Source organism: Oncorhynchus masou, chromosome 3, assembly GCF_036934945.1.
Source record: "Oncorhynchus masou masou isolate Uvic2021 chromosome 3, UVic_Omas_1.1, whole genome shotgun sequence".
Classification (NCBI taxonomy): Eukaryota; Metazoa; Chordata; class Actinopteri; order Salmoniformes; family Salmonidae; genus Oncorhynchus; species Oncorhynchus masou.
Genome location: NC_088214.1, coordinates 32,859,611 through 32,886,014, shown reverse-complemented (window position 1 = coordinate 32,886,014; position 26,404 = coordinate 32,859,611). Strand labels below are relative to the sequence as shown.

The following is a 26,404-nucleotide window of genomic DNA, read 5'->3' as shown; positions in this document are numbered from 1 at the left end:
TGATAGATAGCCCTCTAGTCTTTCCGAATTACAAGCCGTTGAGTGGCCGGGGGGGACAGGGTATCTGATCTCCATCCCAAACAGCACCCTATTTACGATTCTAGTGCACCACGGTCCATAGGGCTCTGGTCAGAAGTAGTGCACTTATACAGGGAATAGGGTGCCATTTGGGACACAAGTCTAATCTCCAACTCCTCCACAGTCGTATGGAGAATGAGTCAAGTATTCAAGACGTATGCTGTCCTCTCCAATGATGTATATAAACACTAGATTGCTGATGCTATGTATTGGCCAATGAGATGCGTTTCGAAGCCACTTGTCACCTCAGTCGGAGCAGTCCTCCATAGGAATTAATAGAACTCTAGATTATTTCAATTAAATGTTTCAAGGACAAAATTACATATATTTAAGATTTTTTTTAAATGTTTCACTCACATTATATAATTTTACGTAATTATATAATTATATAATTTTACGTATGCATTAAGGTGTCTAGTGGAATAAACGTGGTAAAAACAAATGTAGACATTAATAAATGCATATCCATAGCTTCCAAAATCTTTTTCACAATGGAGAGGGAGAACCAACATGGAGACGCGATGGCTTCAACAGTGTTCGCTCTATATTATGCATATTATGAACACCTGCTCTTTCCATGACTGACCAGGTGAATCCAGGTGAAAGCTATGATCCCTTATTGATGTCACTTGTTAAATCCACATCAATCAGTGTAGATGAAGGGGAGGAGACATGTTAAATAAGTATTTTAAGCCTTGAGACAATTGAGACATGGATTGTATATGTGTACCATTCAGAAGGTGAATGGGCAATACACAATATTTAAGTGCGTTTGAACAGGGTATGGTAGTAGGTGCCAGGCACACCGGTTTGTGTCAAGAACTGCAACACTGCTGGGTTTGTCACGCTCAACAGTTTGTTGTGTGTATCAAGAATGGTCCAGCACACAAAGGACATCCAGTCAACTTGACACAACTGTGGGACACGTTGGAGTCAGTGGATGCTCCTCAGGTGGAAAGGGAGGACCATCCTCCTCAGTGAATTTCATAAAAATAAAAATAGAGAAACATTAAAAATGTTATCCTTCAAAGATAAAACTATACTAAATATATTAACATCATCAAATAATTTATTAAAATAATGAAAGTCTACAGTAACTCTGCACCATGGTGTAGCCGGAGGACAGCTGGTTTCCGTCCTCCTCTGGATACATTGACTTCACTACAAAACCTAGGAGGCTCATGTTTCTCACAGCTTCCATAGACTTACACACTCATTATGACAACTTCTGGAGAATGTCCTCCAACCTATCAGAGTTCTTGCAGCATGAACTGGCATGTTGTCTGCCTAATCAAAGGATCAGAGAATCAATCCAGTACTGAAAGCATAAGCTCCAGCTAGCTAGCACTGTAGTGCACAAAATGTGGTGAGTAGTTGTCTCAAAGAGAGAGAAAGACAATAGTTGAACAGTTCTTAACAAATTAAGGAAAAGCAAGAGTGAGAGAGAGATTTCATATTTTGTAAAAAAAAATCATAAAAAATAAAACACTTTCACTTAGCTAGCGAATGCACCAAGCTAGTTTATCCTTCTCCAACACCGATCTCAAATAGAGAGGGGTGCTATGTTAGCTAGCTGGCTATGGCCAGTCAGACTTGGGGGTCAGCCTCGTGGTTAGAGTGTTGGACTAGTAACCGAAAGGTTGCAAGTTCGAATCAAGTTCGAATCCCCGAGCTGACAAGGTACAAATCTGTCGTTCTGCCCCTGAACAGGCAGTTAACCCACTGTTCCTAGGCCATCATTGAAAATAAGACTTTGTTCTTAACTGACTTGCCTAGTAAAATAAAGGTACAATTAAATGGCTATCCACTGGAACTGTTCTAAATCAAGGTAAGCTTTTGGTTATATTAATTTATTGCGACCGGGGCCCGACGGTGTCACTGCTAAACTGCTTGCTGACTGTACACTGTGCTGCATGTTTGTAGTGGGTTTTATACTAGTATCTATGTTGACTAGCTATGATGGTGACAAGGTTACCTAATATGGTGACATTAACTATGTAGGCTGTGTGTAGCAGTTAGCGGCTATAATATGACGAGTTGGCTTGGAAAGGTATTAGGAAGGTGTTCTTAATGTTTTGTACACTCGGTGCACATCATTGGTCCTCTCCGGTCCCGCCTAATAAACAATGCTGCTTTATGAGTTCAGACAGACTTGGGGGTCAGCCTGAGGGCCTTGTGTTGCGTGAGGAGCAGATACAAGGCATAGTAGTGACGCCTGATACAGGCGTGCCTTAGACTGCATTCCTCCATGCCACTCGTGATAGAGAGTTATTCTCCGCCAGGGTCCCTGCTGTTGGTGGGCGGCTAACCCTAACTTCCTATCTGTCTTCCTATCTGTCACACTATTCCCTATATGGGCCCTGGTCAAATGTAGTGCACTGGATAGGGAATAGAGTGCCATTTGAGACGCAGCCTCTGCCATGCTGAAGTGATATAGACCATCCTCCCTTTAACTGAGGACACTCTAACTGGGCAACCGTCTGACTCACCTTTGACCCCTTAGAGATCCTGACCTCAGCAGCAAGACGTCTCCCTGCATTCCTATGGACCTTTTGTCCACTCTGAAATCGCCTAAAGCTAGAATCACATGATACAAACAGAGTCAAAAGCACTATTGCACCATTTTCAGCTTTGTCTCATAGATTAGACATAACATAGTAAAGCTAAATCTGGGACACTCAAATTAGTATGATATATTATGTTTGGTAGGATTACATAAAACAGAAGGTTACTAAAGGTAAAAATGAATGGTCGGTGGTTGGTCAGGGTGGATGGGTGGGTGTATAACCTGAACATCTAGCAACTCAAAGGTTGCATGTTTGAATCTTATAATGGACAACTTTAGCATTTTAGCTTAATTAGCAACTTTTCAACTACTTTTAGCTAACCCTTCCACTTTAACTTAACACCTAACCTTAACCCTATTCCCCTAATGCTAACCCCTAGCCTAGCTAATGTTAGCCACTACAAATTAGAATTCGTAACATATCATATATTTTGCAAAATCGTAGCATATTATAATTTTAGCAAATTCGTAAAATATTGTACATTTAGCAAATTCTTAACATATCATACGGATTGTAATTTTTTATTTATCATACTAAATGGATGATGAGCATCCACAAATCAATACAAAACATACAAAACGTAACATATCATACGAAATGGAGTGTCTCGGATTTCCCAAAAATTATAAAATGAAATGCTCCGAGACCAGGTTGCCATATTTGGCTGTTTGATGTTCAGTGTCTCATGACTGTTGTTAGCACCGACACGCACACACATCATGTTACCATGGTATCTATTCACAGTGAACTTTCACTGTCAAGGGGGACAGGCTTTGTACAAACATGCTGTAGACAGCAGGTCCTGGGTTCAAATACTATTTGAAACGTTTCAAATATTTTGAATGTTTGATCTAGCCTGCCTGGAGTGACAGATGAGCTTGGTGTGCTACTATTCTATTGGTCTGTTTAAACCAGGCAAGGTCAATCAAGCACAGATTAAGTATTTGAAATAATTTCAAGAGTACTTCAACCCAGGTCTGGTACGCAGTTCTTGTGACTCGAGGCGTTTACTAAGTCCTGAAGACATCTGGAAGTGGGTGCTTTCTGTTCTGTAAATCCAGGGAGGGAAAGCAGCTGTGAGATCGCAGTGCAGCACTGCTCTGAATCTGAGTTTTGTCTAAACTCTCTCCTCGTTAATCTGCTCGTTAGGCCTTAATCTGACATGTGTTTTCATTTGGCTGTGCAGCACTGCAGCCCGCTGATCAGTAGGGAGGCAAAGGACCTCTGATGCTCTGATTACTAAAATGCACTTTAGACTGAAGATGACTGAAGAGCACATTTTACATCCATTGTCTGTGTGTGGGTAAACAGAACACACACAGTGTTCCGTCTCAAATGGCACCCTATATAGTGCACTTCTTTTAACCAGAGCCCACAAATGTAATGCACTATAAAGGGAATAAGGTGCCATTTGGGACACAGCACAGTTTCGTCTGGTTTAAGCCAATATGAGTGACTACATTTGCTTTGGAAAACCCATCCAAACAATCATGACAACAGTCTTGAGAAATAACAAGGAACGCAATTGCTCAAAATCAGAATTATAGAACAGTTAATACCTATTTATATATCAAGCGAATGTTTTCTGCTTAAAACAGAAGTCCTCTGGAGGAAGTCTTTACTTATACACAGGATGGTACATTATTTTTGCATCTGAAATGGCACCCTATTCCCTGTTTAGTGCACTACTTTTGACCAGGGCCCATTGGGCTTCTATATAGTGAATATGGTGCCATTTGGGACTCACCCCCTCCTGTCATGTTTATGTAAGTGACTCCAAATGATGTGGCTATTCAGTGAAACCCAGTCGTGAAGTTCACAAATAGTTCAACTGCAAAGATCATTGTTCCAAGATGTTAACAGGCTGGCAGTGCCACTGTGCAGGGGGTAAAAATGATTGGAGTGCACTTTGCCCTAATAGAGGAAGGACATGGGTTATACAGAGTTAAACATACAGTTGAAGTCGGGAGTTTACATACACCTTAGCCAAAAACGTTTAAACTTAGTTTTTCACCATTCCTGACATTTAATCCTGAAAAAGCGTGTGTGAGTAAAACATCCCTGTTTTAGGTCAGTTAGGATCACCACTTCATTTTAAAAATGTGAAATGTCAGAATAATAGTAGAGAGAATCATTTATTTCAGCTTTTATTTCTTTCATCATATTCCCAGTGGGTCAGAAGGTTACATACACTCAATTAGCATTGCCTTTAAATGGTTTAACTTGGGTCAAATGTTTCGGGTAGCCTTCCACAAGCTTCCCACAATAGGTTGGGTGAATTTTTGTCCCATTCCTCCTGACAGAGTTGGTGTAACTGAGTCAGGTTTGTCGGCCTCCTTGCTCGCACACGCTTTTTCAGTTCTGCCCACAAATTTTCAATAGGATTGAGGTCAGGGCTTTGTGATGGCCACTCCAATACCTTGACTTCGTTGTCCTTAAGCCATTTTGCCACAACTTTGGAAGAATGCTTGGGATCATTGTCCATTTGGAAGACCCATTTGCGACCAAGCTTTAACTTCCTGACTGATGGCTTGAGATGTTGCTTCAATATATCCACATAATTTTGCATCCTCATGAAGCCATCTATTTTGTGAAGTGCAAAGCACCCCCACAGCATGATGCTGCCACCCCCTGTGCTTCACGGTTGGGATGGTGTTCTTTGGCTAGCAAGCCTCCCCCTTTTTCCTCCAAACATAAGGATGGTCATTATGGCCAAATAGTTCTATTTCTGTTTCATCAGACCAGAGGACATTTCTCCAAAAAGTACAATCTTTGTCTCCATGTGCATTTGCAAACCGTAGTCTGTTTTTGTATGGCGGTTTTGGAGCAGTGGATTCTTCCTTGCTGAGCGGCCTTTCAGGTTATGTCGATATAGGACTTGTTTTACTGTGGATATAGATACTTTTGTACCTGTTTCCTCCAGCATCTTCACAAGGTCCTTCGCTGTTGTTCTGGGATTGATTTGCACTTTTCGCAGCAAAGTAGGTTCATCTCTAGGAGACAGAATGCATCTCCTTCCTGAGCGGTATGACGGTTGCATGGTCCCATGGTGTTTATACTTGTGTACTATTGTTTGTACAGATGAACGTGGTACCTTCAGATGTTTGGAATTTGCTCCCAAGGATGAACCAGACTTGTGGAGGTCTACAACTCTTTCTGAGGTCTTGGCTGATTTCTTTTGATTTTCCCATGATGTCAAGCAAAGAGACACTGAGTTTGAAGGTAGGCCTTGAAATACATCCACAGGTACACCTCCAATTGACTCAAATGATGTCAATTAGCCTAATAGAAGCTCCTAAAGCCATGACATCATTTTCTGGAATTTTCCAAGCTGTTTAAAGGCACAGTCAACTTAGAGTATTTAAACTTCTGACCCACTGGAATTGTGATACAGTGAATTATAAGTGAAATAATCTGTCTGTAAACAATTGGAATAATGATTTGTGTCAAGCACAAAGTAGATGTCCTAACCAACTTGCCAAAACTATAGTTTGTTAACAATACATTTGTGCAGTGGTTGAAAAATGAGTTTTAATGACTCCAACCTAAGTGCATGTAAACATCTGACATCAACTCTATACCTTCAGCTACAATGAGAGAGCGAGAGGGAGAGAGATAGAGATAGAGAGAATGTGTGTAGAGAAGAAAAATTAGAAAACGCAAGAGCCTCAGGGCAGAAAAGAAGAAATCCAGAGGTCTGTCCAAGAGGTCATAGTGCAACTGGTCATTACGCTAACTGGCCTGTGGCTCTATAACAGCCACCACCAGCCATCTAACTAACCCCAAGTCTTTCATCTGGATGACCACAATGACCACAGAGCCATAGTGGCGCAGTGGAAATGAATTGACCACACTGAGGGGATCATTCAATTCGAGTTGTATCCATTTCTCCATAGCAGGAGACCCTCGTCCCTACATAGTCTCTACATAGTCCTTACATAGTCCTTACATAGTCCCTACATAGTCCCTACATAGTCCCTACATAGTACATAGTCCCTACATAGTGGTGCCATTTGGTACTCAGACAATGTTCTTTGGCCAGGTCACACAGCAGCACCACTGCTAGTTGGGATCGTGCAGGTCTGCAGTTGTGGTTTTGTTTTATATGTGTCATACCACAAAGGTTACGTCAACTACAGACAACAAGGGAAAATGAAGTGTGCCTCATGCAGCCTTTAGTCCTGTAATCACCCTACATCCTGGCTTTAAGATTGGATTCAGATACACGACTTGAAGTTCACGAGAGAGTAACTTCAGACAAGCACATCAGTCGTAACTCTGATGTTCGCATTAATCTTCCATAGATGTAATTGGGAGATTTGGGTGAAAATTCTAATCTCAAGTGCCAAAGATCTTAAGTTAGGATTTGTGCGTACAAGAAACTGTCTCTTTGATTTATGAGATCTGTTATGGTTGTTTTTAAAACTTGTATCCTAGGCCAATGTCACGAAATGACACAGGATATACTCTTGTGAGTAAATTTGGAGCCACCAACGGTATTTACGTGCAAGATGGGAGGGCAGACTGACCTTCCAAGGCTCTAATATAATCAGTAGCTGTTAAGATTCCTGTCAACTTCAAAGTGGTGAAATAAAAGGAACATGCCCATGGAACCGAGAACAAACAAACAGATTGTTGTAGAAGTTCATGACCCAATTTAGTTCCTTAGAAGCCAAACCACAAACAACCCATGTTGGATCCAATAATACACCTGGCCTTTCCTGATTTTGCCTCCACTGCTGAGGAAAGCAGTTGGAAAGAGCCATTCTGCCTCCATTGAAAAGAACACATTGAGGCTAAACACATTGTTGTGTCTGGAGGTTGACACGCTAGGCCAAACCTAAATGTAAACGGCTGATTGAACAGTAGGCCATGCTGATGTGGCATTTCTCCTTTGAATCATTATGGGTATGATTCATAACGATTCAAAGTACTGTCTGTGATTATGAGTATGATTCAGAATGATTCAAAGTACTGTCTGTGATTATGAGTATGATTCAGAACGATTCAAAGTGCTGTCTGTGATTATGAGTATGATTCAGAACGATTCAAAGTGCTGTCTGTGATTATGAGTATGATTCAGAACGATTCAAAGTGCTGTCTGTGATTATGAGTATGATTCAAACCTCCTTCCTAACCTTTCGCTCTATCGCTCTATCACTCTCTCTCTCCCTCTCTCTCTGTGTCATGGTCTCACGCTCGAGGAAACTGTTCAAACAAATTTAAAAAACGGTCATGCTATTTTAGTGTCAGTGTGAGATAAGTCTGTATTTGGTTAGATTTAGGATTACATCCCAAATAGCACCCTATTCCCTATGTAGTGCAACATTTTGACCGGGACACAGACTCTGTCTTTGATGCTTCTCCACATTGGCCACAGTCATGCTGGCATATCGACTCAAGGCACAGAGCATCTCCACAAAAGCCTTATTGATGTTATTTTGATATCTGACCACTCCATGAATGTTATTGTGTCAGTTCCGACTGTGATTTCAAGGGAAGAGTTCAAAACTGCATTTCTCCAGCAAACCTTCTTTCTAACCTTTCCATTTAGCGCTCTCTCTGTCTTTCTGTCTTTCTGTCTTTCTGTCTCTCTCTCTCTCTCTCTCTCTCTCCCTCTCTCTCTCCCTCTCTCTCTCCCTCTCTCTCCCTCTCTCTCTCTCTCTCTGTCTCTCTCTGTCTCTCTCTGTCTCTCTCTCTCTCTCTCTCTCTCTCTCTCTCTCCCTCTCTCTCTCCCTCTCTCTCCCTCTCTCTCTCTCTCTGTCTCTCTCTGTCTCTCTCTGTCTCTCTCTCTCTCTCCGTCTCTCTGTCTCTCTCTCTCTCTCTCTCTCTCTCTCTCTCTCTCTCTCTCTCTCTCTCTCTCTCTCTCTCTCTCTCTACCTCTCTCTGTCTCTCTACCTCTCTCTCTCTCTCTCTCTGTCTCTGTCAGTGTAACACAATAAAATAACAATAACGAGACTATACACAAGGAATACCGGTACTGTCACGACTTTTGCCGAAGTTGGTCCCGCTCCTTGTTCGGGCGCTGTTCTGCGGTTGAAGTCACCGACCTTCCAGCCATTGTTGAACCACTTTTCGTTTTCCATTGGTTTTGTCTTGTCTTCCATCACACCTGGTTCCAATTCCATCAATTCCATGTTGTGTAATTAACCCTCCCCCCATGTCCTTGTCCGTAATTGTTTCTTGTAGTACAACGGTATGCTGTTATTTACAGGGTTTTGTTTGGCCCATTTATTTATTAAACAAAACCGTTGTAAACCAGTTTTCGCTCTCCTGCGCCTGACTTCTCTGCCGCCAGTACACACCTCACTACAGGTACCGAGTCAATGTGCAGGGGTACGAGATAGTTGAGCTATTTGAGGTAAAATGTGCATGTAGGTAGGGGTAAATGTGACTAAACATAGATATTACTGCATGGTCGGAACTAGAAGCACAAGCATTTCGCTACACTCGCATTAACATCTGCTAACCATGTGTATTTGTGACCAATGAAATTGTATTTGATTTTGACAATCAGGATAGATAACTAACAGAGTAGTAGCAGCGCATGTGAAGAGCGTGAAAGAGCGTGATTGTGTGCGTGTGTGTGTGTGTGTGTGTGTGTGTGTGTGTGTGTGTGTGTGTGTGTGTGTGTGTGTGTGTGTGTGTGTGTGTGTGTGTGTGTGTGTGTAGACTGTCGGTATAGTATGTGTGAGTCTGTGAGTAGAGTTCAGTGAGTGTGAAGAGAGCCAGTTCAAGAGGGTCAGTGGAAATAAAAAGGGGGTCAATGCAAATAGACAGGGTAGAGATTTGATGAACTGTTCAGTAGTCTTATGGCTTGGGGGGTGGAAGCTGTAAAGGAGCCTTTTGTTCCCAGACTTGGCGCTCTGGTACTGCTTGCCGTGCGGTAGCAAAGAGAACAGTCTATGACATGGGTGTCTGGAGTCCCTCTGACACCACCTGGTATAGAGGTCTATGACTTGGGTGTCTGGAGTCCCTCTGACACCACCTGGTATAGAGGTCTATGACTTGGGTGTCTGGAGTCCCTCTGACACCACCTGGTATAGAGGTCCTGGATGACATGCCATTGAGCTTGGCGCCAGTGATACACTGGCCCATATGCACTACAATCTGTAGCGCCTTATTGTCAGATGCCAAGCAATTGCCTTACCAAGCGGTGATGCAGCCAGTCAAGACGCTCTCAATGGTGCAGCTGTATAACGTTTTGAGGATATGAGGGCCCATGCCAAATCTTTTCAGACTCCTAAAGGGGGAAGAGGTTTTGTCGTACCCTCTTCACGACTGTGTTGGTGTATTTGGACCATGATAGGTCCTTAGTGATGTGGACACAGAGGAACTTGAAGCTCTCAACCCCCTCCACTACAGACTCTTCGATGTGAATGGGGCGTGCTCGGCCCTCCATTTCCTGTAGTCCACGATCAGCTCCTTGGACTTTCTGATGTTGAGGGAGAGGTTGTTGTTCGGGCACCACACTGAAAACATAATTATAGACCTCTCTTTCGAAGAAAAAAACGAATGTTTTGGACTAATGCTTGAAGGCCAAAAGAACCATCACGTTTAAAATTCTTTGGTTGGATAGTTACAGACATGTTCCATGGCACAGGGACATGTATGTTCTATTTGGCTCTGTAATTTAATTAAAATATAGGGGAGCAATGGCAGACACCTAGTAGTCTGCATCCCAAATGGCACCCAATTCCCTATATTGTGTAATACTTTTGACCAGAGGTGTCAAAAGTAGTGTAATAGGGAATAAGGTGACATTTGGGATGCAGTCATGCACTGCAGCTTCCCCGGACATTCTATCTGATAAGGGAGGAATTCAGTTCAGACAATACATTTCTATTAGGATGAGCCATAAGAAAGTCGAACTGTGGCTGCCATGCAAGTAGAACGACATCCGCCTCCTTTCCAGTACATTCCGATGGATTACCCCTTAGTTATGTACATTACCAGTGAAATGTTTTAGAACACCTACTCATTCAAGGGTTTTTCTTTATTTTCTACATTGTAGAGTAATAGTGAAGACATGGAAACTATGAAATAACACATATGGAATCTTGTAGTAACCAAAAAAGTGTTAATTAAACCAATCCAAATATATTTTAGATTCTTCAAAGTAGCCCCTCTTTGCCTTGATGACAGATTTGCACGCTCTTGGCATTCTTTCAACCAGCTTCACCTGGAATGCTTATCCAACAGTCTTGAAGGAGTTCCCACATATGCTGAGCACTTGTTGGATGCTTTTCCTTCACTCTGCGGTCCAACTTATCCCAAACCAACCAGATGAAATCATTTGATGCAGCACTCCAACACTCTCTTTCTTGGTCAAATATCCCTTACACAGCCTGGAGGTGTGTTGCGTCATTGTCTTGTTGAAAAACAAATGATAGTCCCTCTAAGCGCAAACCAGATGGGATTGGGTATTGCTGCAGAATGCTGTGGTAGCCATGCTGGTTAAGTGTGTCTTGAATGCTAAATAAATCACAGACAGTATCACCAGCAAACCACCCCCACACCATCACACCTCCTCCTCCATGCTTCACGGTGGGAACCACATATGTGGATCACAGACAGTATCACCAGCAAACCACCCCCACACCATCACACCTCCTCCTCCATGCTTCACGGTGGGAACCACATACAGTGCCTTGCGAAAGTATTAGGCCCCCTTGAACTTTGCGACTTTTTGCCACATTTCAGGCTTCAAACATAAAGATATAAAACTGTATTTTTTTGTGAAGAATCAACAACAAGTGGGATACAATCATGAAGTGGAACAACATCTATTGGATATTTCAAACTTTTTTAACAAATCAAAAACTGAAAAATTGGGCGTGCAAAATTATTCAGCCCCCTTAAGTTAATACTTTGTAGCGCCACCTTTTGCTGTGATTACAGCTGTAAGTCGCTTGGGGTATGTCTCTATCAGTTTTGCACATCGAGAGACTGAAATTTTTTCCCATTCCTCCTTGCAAAACAGCTCGAGCTCAGTGAGGTTGGATGGAGAGCATTTGTGAACAGCAGTTTTCAGTTCTTTCCACAGATTCTCGATGGGATTCAGGTCTGGACTTTGACTTGGCCATTCTAACACCTGGATATGTTTATTTTTGAACCATTCCATTGTAGATTTTGCTTTATGTTTTGGATCATTGTCTTGTTGGAAGACAAATCTCCATCCCAGAATCAGGTCTTTTGCAGACTCCATCAGGTTTTCTTCCAGAATGGTCCTGTATTTGGCTCCATCCATCTTCCCATCAATTTTAACCATCTTCCCTGTCCCTGCTGAAGAAAAGCAGGCCCAAACCATGATGCTGCCACCACCATGTTTGACAGTGGGTATGGTGTGTTCAGGGTGATGAGCTGTGTTGCTTTTACGCCAAACATAACGTTTTGCATTGTTGCCAAAAAGTTCAATTTTGGTTTCATCTGACCAGAGCACCTTCTTCCACATGTTTGGTGTGTCTCCCAGGTGGCTTGTGGCAAACTTTAAACAACACTTTTTATGGATATCTTTAAGAAATGGCTTTCTTCTTGCCACTCTTCCATAAAGGCCAGATTTGTGCAATATATGACTGATTGTTGTCCTATGGACAGAGTCTCCCACCTCAGCTGTAGATCTCTGCAGTTCATCCAGAGTGATCATGGGCCTCTTGGCTGCATCTCTGATCAGTCTTCTCCTTGTATGAGCTGAAAGTTTAGAGGGACGGCCAGGTCTTGGTTGATTTGCAGTGGTCTGATACTCCTTCCATTTCAATATTATCGCTTGCACAGTGCTCCTTGGGATGTTTAAAGCTTGGGAAATCTTTTTGTATCCAAATCCGGCTTTAAACTTCTTCACAACAGTATCTCGGACCTGCCTGGTGTGTTCCTTGTTCTTCATGATGCTCTCTGCGCTTTTAACGGACCTCTGAGACTATCACAGTGCAGGTGCATATATACGGAGACTTGATTACACACAGGTGGATTGTATTTATCATCATTAGTCATTTAGGTCAACATTGGATCATTCAGAGAACCTCACGGAACTTCTGGAGAGAGTTTGCTGCACTGAAAGTAAAGGGGCTGAATAATTTTGCACGCCCAATTTTTCAGTTTTTGATTTGTTAAAAAAGTTTGAAATATCCAATAAATGTCATTCCACTTCATGATTGTGTCCCACTTGTTGTTGATTCTTCACAAAAAAATACAGTTTTATATCTTTATGTTTGAAGCCTGAAATGTGGCAAAAGGTCGCAAAGTTCAAGGGGGCCGAATACTTTCGCAAGGCACTGTATGTGGATAAACTGCATTGCGGTTAGGGCTTGTAAGTAAGCATTTAACTGTACAGTCTACACCGGTTGTATTTATTCGCATGTGACAAATAACATTTGATTTGATTTGTTTAGATGTGTCTGTTACTTGAACTCTGTGAAGCATTTTTTTGAGCTGCAATTTCTGAGGCTGGTAAATCTAATGAACTCTGCAGCAGAGGTAACTCTGGGTCTTCCATTCCTGTGGCGGTCCTCATGAGAGCCAGTTTCATCATAGCACTTTATGACTTTTGAAACTGCACTTAAAGAAACTTTCAAAGTTCTTGAAATTTCCAGATTGACTGACCGTCAGTAACGATGGACTGTCGTTTCTCTTTGCTTATTTGAGTTGTTCTTGCCATAATATAGACTTGGTCTTTTACCAAATAGGGCTATCTTCTGTATACCCACCCCTACCTTGTCACAACACAACTGATGGGCTCAAATGCATTAAGAAGGAAAGAAATTCCACAAATGAACTTTTAACAAGGCCCACCTGTTAATTGAAATGCATTCAAGGTGACTAACTCATGAAGCTGGTTGAGAGAATGCCAAGAGGGTGCAATGCTGTCATGAAGGCAAATGGTGGCTACTTTGAAGAATCTCAAATATAAAATTAACACAACCGTTCAAAAGTTTGGAGTCACTTAGAAATGTCCTTGTTTTTGAAAGAAAAGCACATTTTTCATCCATTAAAATAATATCAAATTGATCAGAAATACAGTGCAGACATTGTTAATGTTGTAAATGACTATTGTAGCTGGAAACAGCTGATTTTTTATGTTAAATCTACATAGGCGTACAGAGGCCCATTATCAACAAACATCACTCCTGTGTTCCAATGGCACGTTGTGTTAGCTAATCCAAGTTTATAATTTTAAAAGGCTAATTGATCATTAGAAAACCCTTTTGCAATTATGTTAGCACAGCTGAAAACTGATTTGCCGAATAAAGAAGCAATACAACTGGCCTTCTTTAGACTAGTTGAGTATCTGGAGCATCAGTATTTGCGGGTTCGATTACAAGCTCAAATTGGCCAGAAACAAAAAACTTTCTTCTGAAACTTGTCAGTTTGTTTTTGTTCTGAGAAATTAAATCTCGTACAATGCTGTGTACTACTCCTTTCACAGAGCAGCACAAACTGGCTCTAACCAGAATAGAAAAAGGATTGGGAGGCCCCGGTGCCTAACTGAGCCAGAGGACAAGTACATTAGAGTATCTAGTTTGAGAAACAGATGCCTCACAAGTCCTCAACTGGCAGCTTCATTAAATAGAACCTGCAAAACACCAGTCTTAATGTCAAAAATGAAGAGGCGACTCTGGGATGCTGGCATTCTAGGCAGAGTTCCGCTTTCCAGTGTCTGTGTTCTTTTGCCCATCTTAATCTTTTATTTTTATTGGCCAGTCTGAGATGTGGCTTTGTCTCTGCAACTCTGCCTAGAAGGCCAGCATCCCGGAGTCGCCTCTTCAGCCATTTCCAGCTACAATAGTCATTTACAACATTATCAATATCTACACTGTATTTATGATCAATTTGATGTTATTTTAAAGGACAAAAAATGTGCTTTTCTTTCAAAAACAAGGACATTTCTAAGTGACCTCAAACTTTTGAACGGTAGTGTATTTTGATTTGTTTAACACTTTTTTGGAAACTACATGATTCCATATATGTTATTTCATACTTTTGATGTCTTTACTTTTATTCTACAATGTAGAAAATAGTAAAAATAAAGAAAACCCTTGGATGAGTAGGTGTGTCTAAACTTTTGACTGGTACTGTACATATATATATATATATATATACTACATGACCAAAATGATGTGGACATCTGCTTGTCGCACATTTCATTCCGAAGTCATGGGGGTTAATATGGAGTTGGTTCCCTCTTTGCTGCTATAACAGCCTCCCCTCTTCTGGGAAGGCTTTCCAGTAGATGTTGGAACATTGCTGCGGGGCTTGCTTCCATTCAGCCACAAGAGCATTAGTGAGGTTGGGCACTGATATTGGCGATTATATGCCTGGCTTGCAGTCGGCGTGCCAATTCATCGCAAAGGTGTTTGATGGGGTTTAGGTCAGGGCTCTGTCCATGCCAGTCAAGTTCTTCCACACCGATCTCGAAAAAAACATTTATGTATGGACCGTGAGACTGCCAGATGGTGATTCATCACTCCAGAGAATGCGTTTCCCCTGGTCCAGAGTCCAATGTTGGCAGGCTTTACACCACTCCAGCCAACGCTTGGCATTGCGCATGGTGATCTTAGGCTTGTGTGCAGCTACTCAGCCATGGAAACCCATTTCATGAAGCTCCCTACCGATGGTGCCACGTTGAAAGTCCATAGTATGGGTCAACCTACTGCCAATGTTTGTCTGTGGAGATTGCATGGCTGTGTGCTCGATTTTATACACCTGTCAGCAACGGGTGTGTCTGAAATAGCCCGAATCCACTAATTTGAAGGTGTGTCCGCATACTTTTGTATATATATATTAAGGAGTGAGGCAGTGAGGCAGTCACACTCCTTTTGTATTTTCTATGTTTTTTACTGAACAAATAATACAGTAGAGAGAGAAGACAGGAAAGGTAGGAGGAGGTGGAGTCAACAGTGGGCCGGATTCGAACCCATGCCGACATGTGTGCCGGGGTCAGTGCCACCACTGTAGGACAACGACCCTAACCGTTTCAGTCATATGTTTTATAGGTGACATTGAAATATCACGTTTTGGAGTTTGGTTTGCAGATGTTGTTGATGAAAGGAAAAGGGATACGTTTTCTCGTAGGAATCTGTGGTTTTGCCACGGCCGCTCATTTGATTTTTTTTTTTAATAGCCAAAAACAACATTCACATTAACCAAACCGTGACTATGAGCTATAAAATAAATCCTCATAACAAATATTACAGTAAACCTATCATCAAAGTAAAAAACACCAGCTCGGTTGGCGTTACAACTCGGAGACGCAATGTCAACAGTGATTAATTTACTGGAGAATCTGGCGGTGTTCCAATGGTTCCAAAGAACTACATCTCTCCTTATAGATCCTATACACTATATACAGAGCCTTCGGAAAGTATTCAGACCCCTCGACTTTTTCCACATTTTGTTACGTTACAGCCTTATTCTAAAATGGATTAAATAAAATCAAAATCCTCATCAATCTACACACAATACCCCATAATGACAAAGCGAAAACAGGTATTTAGAAATGTGAGCAAATTTATGCAAAAATAAAAACTGAAATATCTTATTTAAATAAGTATTCAGACCCTTTGCTATGAGACGCGAAATTGAGCTCAGGTTCATCCGGTTTCCATTGATCATCCTTGAGATGTTTCTACAACTTGATTGGAGTGCACCTGTGGTGAATTCAATTGATTGGACATGCTTTGGAAAGGCACACACCTGTCTATATAAGGTCCCACAGTTGACAGTGCATGTCAGAGCAAAAACCAAGCCATGAGGTCGAAGGTATTGTCCGTAGAGCTCTGAGACAGGATTGTGTCAAGGCACAGATCTGGGGAAGGGTACCAAAAAAATGTCTGCAGCATTGAAGGTCCCAAAGAACACAGTGGCCTCCATCATTCTAAAATGGAAGAAGTTTGGAACCACCAAGACTCTTCCTAGAGCTGGCCGCCTGGCCAAACTGAGAAAAAGTTCCTCCAATCAGGCCCTTATGGTAGATGGAAGCCACTCCTCAGTAAAATGCACATGACAGCCTGCTTGGAGTTTGCCAAAACTCACCTAAAGACTCTCAGACCATGAAAAACAAGATTCTCTGGTGTGATGAAACCAAAATTGAACTCTATGGCCTGGATGCCAGGCGTCACGTCTGGAGGAAACCTGGCACCATCTCTACGGTGAAGCATGGTTGTGGCAGTATCATGCTGTGAGGGTGTTTTTCCGCTAGTCAGGATCGAGGCAAAGATGAACGGAGCAAAGTACAGAGATCCTTGATGAAAACCTGCTCAAGAGCGCTCAGGACCTCAGACTGGGTTGAAGGTTTACCTTCCAAGAGGACAACAACCCTAAGCAGACAGCCAAGACAGCGCAGGATTAGCTTCAGGACAATTCTTTGAATGTCATTGAGTGGCCCAGCCAGAGCCCGGACTTGATCACACATCTCTGGAGAGACCTGAAAATAGCTGTGCAGCAATGCTCCCCATGATAGAGGTTGAGAGGATCTGGAGAGAAGAATGGGAGAAACTCCCCAAATACAGGTGTGCCAAGCTTGTAGCATCATACCCAAGAAGATTTGAGGCTGTAATTGCTGCCAAAGGTGCTTTAACAAAGTACTGAGTAAAGGGTATGAATACTCTTTCATAAATTAGCAAAAATGTCTAAATAACTTTATTTCTTTGTTATTATTGGGTATTGTGTGTAGGTCGATGAGGGGAAACAACAATTCAATCAATTTTAGAATGAGGCTGTAACCCAACAAAATGTGGAACAAGTCAAGGGGTCTGAATACTTTCCGAAGGCACCGTATTGTAGTATATGTCCGAATGAATATTACAGTGAATCTATCATCAGATTCAAAAACACAGACTTGGTTGCTCTCTAAAAACCTAGGGATGCAGTAGCAAGGAACTGAAGGCATTCCCAACATGATTCCAAAGAACATCTCTCCTTATAGAAAGCTATACACTATCCAGTATCTGCCAGAATCCTAAAGAGTGCTCACATTTTATAGGTCCCTTGGTGGTGAAATGTGATCTAATAGTAGTCAAGGACCCCATGTGCAAGACAGTCAGTGAGCCTGTGATTTACACAGACAAAGGGATCATTATACAAATGGGGTTATTTATGGTAGATTGTGAACATATGGGCGTTAGTGAGAATGCACACTTATCCTAAGGTGCTGAATGCATGTGTGGTGTTGTTGTGTGTGTGTGTGTGTCTGTCAGATACTGTATGTGTGACCCAAATCATAATCAATGATCGGCACTAGGTAGCACAGCTAAAGACAGGGACTAGGCAAAATATAAGTGATCTTTGACCCAACAATATTGTAGACAGCACTACAGAGCAAATCAAATAATAAAACCAAAACACATCGATCCAATTATATTTCCTCTCAAATGACAACACCCTTAAGTAGGTAATGGTTGATGCTACAGTCTAGTCCTCTTCCATGTTCGCATCAAGCATCTCACAGTAGGAGTGTTTACTTATGATCAGTTTTTCCATGTAGACCTAAATTAATAGAAAACATGGGGGGGGATCAGCACTCTTACTCTGATACCTACGGCCCCAGAAGGAGTCATTGGAATATAAAGTTCTTATATTGACCAATAGGTGGCAGAGTCACACACTACGTCCAGAAAAAGAGCGCTTTACGTACTTGCATTCTCGGTCCTCCAGATCAAAATGTGGGTTAAAGTTGATGAGTATCTTCTGGCCCGGTTCTGGGGCTGATATCACCCACATACATTGCTGTGATGGAGGGTATGAGTTCGGATAGCCAGTCGAGGTGAGATAATCTGCATTGGTTATCTCAATGTTATCTCCACATTTATCTGCAACTAAAACAGACAGAGATAATTATTTAAGAACGAATTCCGTGAGCGAGAAATGACATCTGATTTTTGAATGAACAGGAAAAAACAAGATGATGTTGTAGGCGACCCTTTAAAAAATATATATATTATCATTCAGAAAAAAAGAGTAATAACGCACTGCCAATCGTCAGTGGAAATTATTAACAGAAGATGTAAAAACACACATTTTACCAGTGTACTTGTTTCAAAACTAGTGAAGCATGAGATATGAGTCAGAAATAAGCAACGTTGTCATTTTTGTATCTTTTTGTTGTTGTTATTTACTACATGAATAGTAAATAACATAGCAAATATGAAGACATGCTCTCACAAGTGCCCATTTACCGACACCATAAACAATACATGAGAACGAACACATTGGAACAAAAATCATGTATTCCCTCTCCCTACTGTTGAGGGAACGATACCTTTAGATAAATACATAACCAAGAAACTCTACCGTTTTGGAAAGCTTGACTTTCAACTGATTTAGACGAGAGAGCTTAGGCTTCAGATGCGTCTTGCAAACCCCTGTACTGTAGCCTAGGTGCACCTCCGTAGACGTGACGAAAACAGGTGAGTCGTGATTTCAAATTGTCCAAATTAAGGCTTTTATAAGGACAATGTTAGAAAATATGATATTTCAACAGTCTACACTTACCGCTTTGAATCAATGGAGCCACAACAATGAGTTGGGTTGAAAATAACAGTATAAATCCACAATACATCATTGGACTGTAAAATATACAAATCTGTAAAAAAAAAAAAGAAAAAGAAAAAGATCAAAAATAAACTTTGATATTTCCACGGTTTTATAGTCCTCAAAGCAAAACAACAAATGTCTCAGAAATGTAGGAGAAATTTGTCTGACAGCTTCAGGTTGCCAGCATCCTTTAGTAGCCTGTTCAGCTGCTGTTTCCTCTTTCCTCGGAAAGTCGTGTTTCTCTCGCAGAATAAGAACTTGCCATTTCCCAGGAAAATAAAAATAATAATCATCCAAACGCAGAAAACAATTGTTGATTCTGAAAATCCAGACGCCTATAGTGCCCCAACAGTTAGCCTATCAATCGATAACTGATAATTGTATATCAAAAGTGGAGTAATAAACTTAAAAGATTCAATAATATCTCATACACTCACTACTACCCCGTCTAAAATCCCCAATTCCTATTCCTTTTGACTGCGTTCGTTCGGTAACGGTTCGGCCCTTTTCCGAGCGCGCTGTCTGACCGACACAGTAGAATGTCAGAGGGTCACTCTCATTCGACTTGACGCCAACTGTGAAAGTAACAGTGGCATTTCCACTCCCAAAATTCCAGCTCCAAGACGCACACAGGCACAGACAGATGACTACGAGAAGAGTGGGCAGGAGCGAAAGACACTGTGCGCCCTCCTCCCGCTGGCGCACAGCAGAGGGAGATGTTCTGGATTGGAAGGAATGAAGATAATACACAAACAAAGTTGAACCATTCATTTTGATATACTAATCTTACGCTACCTGTCGCAAATTCAAAAAACAACAAGCGTTGAACGTATAACAATAGGCCCATATAACAATGGCATAAGGGGTTTTGCGGAATAATCACTTTAAGCACTTCACTTGATGCCTTGCTTCTGATAGATCCTAGCTTCTGCAGTAGGCTACTATATTCTTATGCAATTACAGTATTATATATTGTTTTACTGGCACTTCAATTCCAAGAGGAATATTTTGCTATATGGAAAGCTGTCTTCTGTTCCAATTAAGAACGCATTAAGAATGCTGTCATGTCCGTAACCGTTTTCTGTAGCCTATTGCTTATTAAAGCAGATTGTGTCGGCCAACTGTTATCTAATGATCACACAACATTCTAACAGTCTGTTAAAAGATCAGGCTTGCTATCGCTGAAGGGAGTCAGAAAGAAAGTAACTCAATCATCAGCACACTGTTTTTTTTACCCCCCCCCCCCCCCACCCACACACACACAAAATAATACAAATATTCTGCATTGACAAAATATTTGACTAAAGGCAGCACATTTCACATAATCTCTCCCGTAGCTAGCTCCCGTATGATAAGTAACATCCACATTTTGTAAGAATACATCTTAAACCCTATCACCACCTGGTGCAGCTGTGCAAGCTCAAGTCCCACCTGTCCATACAATCTTATTCATTATGATGTAAAAGGGAAAACGGATCCTAGATCAGTACTCCTACTCTGAGATGCATTATGAATAGGAGCCCAAATCTCTCATTTGGAAGTAGGAACGATTGACTCTGTGCATCTGGGTTGAGGTTGGTAAGTTTCTGAAGATTATGTCAAGTGCTCTACCTCTCTACTGAGTGCGTTGAGTTAAGTTGTGTCATAGTAACAGGTCTTATGTGACAGAGCTACACTGCGGTGTGTGTGTGTGTGTGTGTGTGTGTGTGTGTGTGTGTGTGTGTGTGTGTGTGTGTGTGTGTGTGTGTGTGTGTGTGTGTGTGTGTGTGTGTGGGCAGCCAGGTCACCCATGATACAAGTCAGTATTCGACGTCCATCCATGTCTGAGGACGTTGGGATATGACGTGGAAACTGGCCACTAGGGGCAACAATGAGCGCTGTTACCTTCAAGTAGGTTTTGGTTTTGCTAAGGCGTGGTAAATAGTGGACGGATGTCAGCATCTGCTTCTGATTCCAAAGGTTGGAGGTTCAAATACAATGATAAAAAGTTATTTGGTTTTAAGCCTACCCCAAACATTAACCCTTACCTTAACAATTCAGAGTTCATGCCTAAACTTAACACTTCGCAATTTGACATTTGGAACAATTTCAAAATTTGACGTTTGAGAAAAATGGATGAACATCTAATTCTGACCTGAGACTGTGAGACCTTGTGGGTGTGGGTATGAGTGTGTGGGTGTGGGTATGAGTGTGTGGGTGTGGGTATGAGTGTGTATGTGCGGATGTGGGTGTGGGTATGAGTGTGTGGGTGTGGGTATGAGTGTGTATGTGCGGATGTGGGTGTGGTATGAGTGTGTGGGTATGAGTGTGTATGTGCGGATGTGGGTATGGGTATGTATGTGTGGGTGTGGGTATGAGTGTGTGGGTGTGGGTATGAGTGTGTATGTGCAGATGTGGGTGTGGGTATGAGTGTGTGGGTGTGGGTATGAGTGCGTATGTGTGTGTGTGTGTGTGTGTATGAGTGGGTGAGGGTATGGGTGTGTATGTGTATGTATGGGTGTGGGTGTGTATGTGTGGGTATGGGTGTGTATGTGTGGGTGGGTATGTGTATGTGTGGGTGTGGGTGTGTATGTGTGGGTATGTGTGGGTATGGGTGTGTATGTGTATGTGTGGGTGTGGGTGTGGGTGTGGGTGTGGGTGTGGGTATGGGTGTGTATGTGTGCGTGTTGGTATGGGTGTGTATGTGTGGGTGTGTATGTGTGGGTGTGTATGTGTGGGTGTGTATGTGTGGGTGTGTATGGTATGTGTGGGTGTGTGTGGGTATGGGCGTGTATGTGTGGGTGTGTATGGTATGTGTGGGTGTGTGTGGGTATGGGTATGGGCGTGTATGTGTGGGTGTGTATGGTATGTGTGGGTGTGTGTGGGTATGGGTGTGTATGTGTGTGTGTGAGTGTTTGTGCACAGTGATAAATGATCTTACTGTCAGAGGAGGGAGGAGGATGTCGGTGTTTGAGACATTTGCTTAGTATCTATTGAGGCACTTCACAGTAACAGGGCTTGAATTCCTGTAAAATGTTATCATGTGTTCGATGAACTTGTCACAGTATATTTTTCTCATTGAAGTTGGGATTTCAACTGTATGCCATTCCTATGCATCATGGGGGATCCTGCACAAGTCAAGGGAAAACAATAAGAGTGTTTGTGTGTGTGTGCATGTGTGTGTACGGTAATACATTATTTTACGTTTGGATTTCAACCGTGTAACATTCATCATAGTGGATCACACACTACTCAAAATAATCCCAAACACAACCAAAATAGCAGCAGTCATGAGGGGATTATATGGTTATGCTGTAATTTGAACCCGCTGTTGTTTCACACAAGACTTATGGTAGCTGTAGATAACCATGTGTGAGTGTTTATGTGAGTGTGATTGAGAGTAGTAACACAGAGGGAAAGAGAGAGAGTTACACAGAGAGACAGCAAGTGAGAGAGAGATTTACAGAGGGAGATATAGATAACAAGGGGTGTGTATGTGTGAGAAGAAGCTCACTATTGTAGCTAGCTACAGTAGCTAGAGTAGCTCTAAAATGGCTACCCCCCCCCAACCAGCATCTGAGCACTGAGAGAGATGAGAGAGAGAAGAGATAACAGGAGAGTGAGAGAGATGGTCCTCTCTGTGGGGAGAGTAGATCTAAGAGGCGAAGCGCGACGGATAACTTGGCCCGAAATCTGTCTTCTCCAGCAGGTGGCGTCCCAAAAAAAAATTGCTCACCAAACAAGGAGTTTTTGTAGGAGGTCAATGAGAGTGTCAAATTTGGTTACCAAAAAAATGTAATGGCTTATTACGTGTGCGTGCATGTGTGCATTTTCCTCTGACAGGTAATAAGCCAGGAATGATGGAGGAGAGGAGCAGTTTCTGTAATTGCACAGTAATATCACTGTAATTACAGACTGAGTGACAGTGATGCATTACACAGTTATGGCGAGACTTGAGGTGGAACGGCATTTTGAAGGTAGAGTGCATACTGGTGTATAGTATTGTAAACACACACATCCACACGCAAGCCTTCACACATGGAGCAAATCGCACAAATTCCACCTTGGAAGAAGCCATTTTTGCCACTGCCAAGAATGACCTCTTGTTTGACCTCTTGTTTGATCTCAGATACATAACCTAGTTAAATCACACAATTTCTAGCAGAGGAAGACATTTGGACATATTGAAATATAACTAATTATATTTCTATGGCTGGACACATCATGAGGTCATACAGCCATGATAAGAACATGGTGCTGGAGATGAATCGCACCCATGGAACTGTCATCGTTTCTCACCCAGCTCAAACAAAGGCCAAGCTGCCAGTGGTGCTGTCTTTCGGGTGAACCGCCCAGCCAAGATGAGTGCTTTACGTCCCAAATGGCACGCTATTCCCTGTGTAGCGCACGACTTTTGACGAGGGCTCTGTTGAAAATAAGTACACCACACAGGGAATAGGGTTCCATTTGGGACGCACCCCAGGTCCTCAGGGACTAATGAGGGGATCAGATAGTGGAGAAATCATCTGTTAAGGCTAAATACCTTTTTGCCACAGGTTCCAGATTTAGCTCACTATGACGTTGTCATCGTTGACCCATGCAGGGTCCCTTTCACTGTTCATTTGGGACAGCCTTTTCTTGGCTGCTGTCTTTTTGCTGTCTCATCAGTTTGCTTTGAATGTGAGGTGGGTGTATGAGTCTCTTGTCTCCTCTACTGTGTCCAGAACAATAGTACCATCAGGCCTCAGCTCTTTTTCAAAAGTTTAATACCACTGAGTGAATCGGTGCCAAATATTCTGTAAATACTGTCATTTCAGCTATCACCACTACTGAGATGTGTTTCTTACCTCGTCACATCATTTACATGACAGGTCTAACAGGGTGATATATTAACGCTTCTCATGTCTGTGACACATTCCTGTGCGAGATTCAAGTCATCTCATGAATTTTTAGCAAAAGCTGTTTTAAATTCTCCTTTTCATTCGCATAGCCTTTGTTATCAACATTGGTATGGTGTATTTATCATAAGGTCTTATATGACATGGCTTTTGTGTTTGAAGATGTTTAAGTGCTCTAGCTATATCTATTTTCCTACTACAGTACTTGCCCACCAACACCTCTAAACCATATGACTGTCACGCCCTGACCATAGAGAGCCCTTGGTTCTCTATGGTGTTGTAGGTCAGGGCGTGACTAAGGGGTGTTCTAGTCGATTTATTTCTATGTTTGGGATTGAGTATGGTTCCCAATTAGAGGCAGCTGATTATCGTTGTCTTTCATTGGGGATCATAGTTAAGGTGTCCCTGTTCCCACCTGCATTTGTGGGATATTGTTTTGTGTTAGTGTTTTGTAGCACTACGTTACTTCACAGTCGTTGTTTGTTTATTGTTTTGTTTAAGTTTCACTAAATAAAAGATGTGGAACTCTAATCACGCTGCGCCTTAGTCTGTCCATTCTAACAGCCGTGGCAGAATATCCCACCACGAAAGGACCAAGCAGCGTGCCATGGAGGATAAGGTGAGTTGGACCTGGGAGGAGATCATGAGTGGATGTGAGACCCTTCCTTGGCGGGAGTCTCAGAGGACTCAGGAAGGACAGCGATGACGCCGGGGGCCGCGACCACAGAAACCCCAAGATTTTTTTGGGGGGGGGGGGGGTGGCATGAGGGGTGGTCGGCTGAGCAGCGGGGAGTGCCAGAGCCCGTTTGGGAGTCGGTGGAGGAATTCAATGAAAGATACCGGAGAGAGAGGTGGTAGCAAGGAGTGACACCTGTGCCGGCTTCATGCACCAGGCCTTCAATGCGCCTCCCCAGCCCGGTACATCCTGTGCCAGCTCCCCGCACTTGCCCTGAAGTGCGTGTCACCAGTCCAGTGCCACCTGTGCCGGCTCCACGCACCAGGCCTCCAGTGCGCCTCCCCAGCCCGGTACTTCCTGTGCCGGCTCCCCGCACTCACCCTAAATTGCGTGGCAACAGTCTGTGGCCACCTGTACCGGCTCCACGCACTAGGCCTCTAGTGCGCATCCCCAGCCCGGAGCGTCCTGTGCCGGCTCCACACACTCGACCTGAGGAGAGTAGCATCAGTCCGGTGCAACCTGCACCGATGCCCAGTCCAGGCACTGTGTCAAGTCCCGCTCCATGGCAGGAGCCTTCCTCTGTGCCGGTGCCCAGTCCAGGCACGGTGTCCAGTCTTGCTCCCCGGCAGGAACCTTCCTCTGCGCCGGTGCCCAGTCCAGGCACGGCGTCCAGTCCCGCTCCAAGGCTGGGGCCTTCCCCTGCGCTGGTGCCCAGTCCAGGCACGGCGTCCAGTCCCGCTCCAAGGCTGGGGCCTTCCCCTGCGCTGGTGCCCAGTCCAGGCACGGCGTCCAGTCCCGCTCCAAGGCTGGGGCCTTCCCCTGCGCTGGTGCCCAGTCCAGGCACGGCGTCCAGTCCCACTCCATGGCAGGAGCCCTCCTCTGCGCCGATGCCCAGTTCAGGCCATGGCCAAATCCGGGGTCTGGGCGGGGGTTACCACCCGCACCGGAGCCGCCACCAACACTAGGCACCCCCCTACCCTCCCCATTTGGTTTCAGGTTTTGCGTCCGGAGTCCGCACCTTTGGGGGGGGTACTCTCACGCCCTGACCAAAGAGAGCCCTTGGTTCTCTATGGTGTTGTAGGTCAGGGCGTGACTAGGGGGTGTTCTAGTCTATTTATTTATATGTTTGGAATTGAGTATGGTTCCCAATTAGAGGCAGCTGATTATCGGTGTCTCTAATTGGGGATCATACTTAAGGTGTCCCTGTTCCCACCTGCATTTGTGGGATATTGTTTTGTGTTAGTGTTTTGTAGCACTACGTTACTTCACAGTCGTTGTTTGTTTATTGTTTGTTTAAGTTTCACTAAATAAAAGATGTGGAACTCTAATCACGCTGCGCCTTGGTCCGTCCATTCTAACAGCCGTGACAATGACATGATCAATGACTCATGTTAGATGGTTTCGATGAACTTGTTCCAGACAAGACGTGTGTAACACATTCAAATTGCTATGGAAAAATTGATTGTTCTTTTAGATGGTGTTTTATTACACCATCATGATTCTGATTCCCCCACTCGCCAGAACTACAGTATGTGTTTTCATAGAGGACTATCAGGGTTGACACAGCATGCCCAATTATATCTGAGTCATTTGCATGTTGTCAGTAGCCTGCTATACCACACCGCCACAGGTCCTGAGTCCCACATGGCACGCTATTTCCTACATAGTGCATTGATTTT

The 26,404-nt window shown here is 43.0% G+C and overlaps 1 protein-coding gene across 1 annotated transcript in view; it reads right to left on the bottom strand.

Annotated features, from left to right (window-relative positions):
- Nucleotides 1-19,814, bottom strand: part of LOC135514840 (neuropilin-1a-like) — a 51,465-nt gene extending 31,651 nt beyond the window's left edge. The window contains exons 1-2 of the mRNA XM_064938498.1: nucleotides 19,131-19,814; nucleotides 18,274-18,454 (exon numbers count right to left, since the gene is read on the bottom strand). Of these exons, the coding sequence (XP_064794570.1) occupies nucleotides 18,274-18,454; nucleotides 19,131-19,200 (251 nt within the window). The 5' untranslated portion in view covers nucleotides 19,201-19,814. The remainder of the gene's footprint in view (nucleotides 1-18,273; nucleotides 18,455-19,130) is intronic.
- Between the last annotated feature and the right edge of the window lie 6,590 nt (nucleotides 19,815-26,404).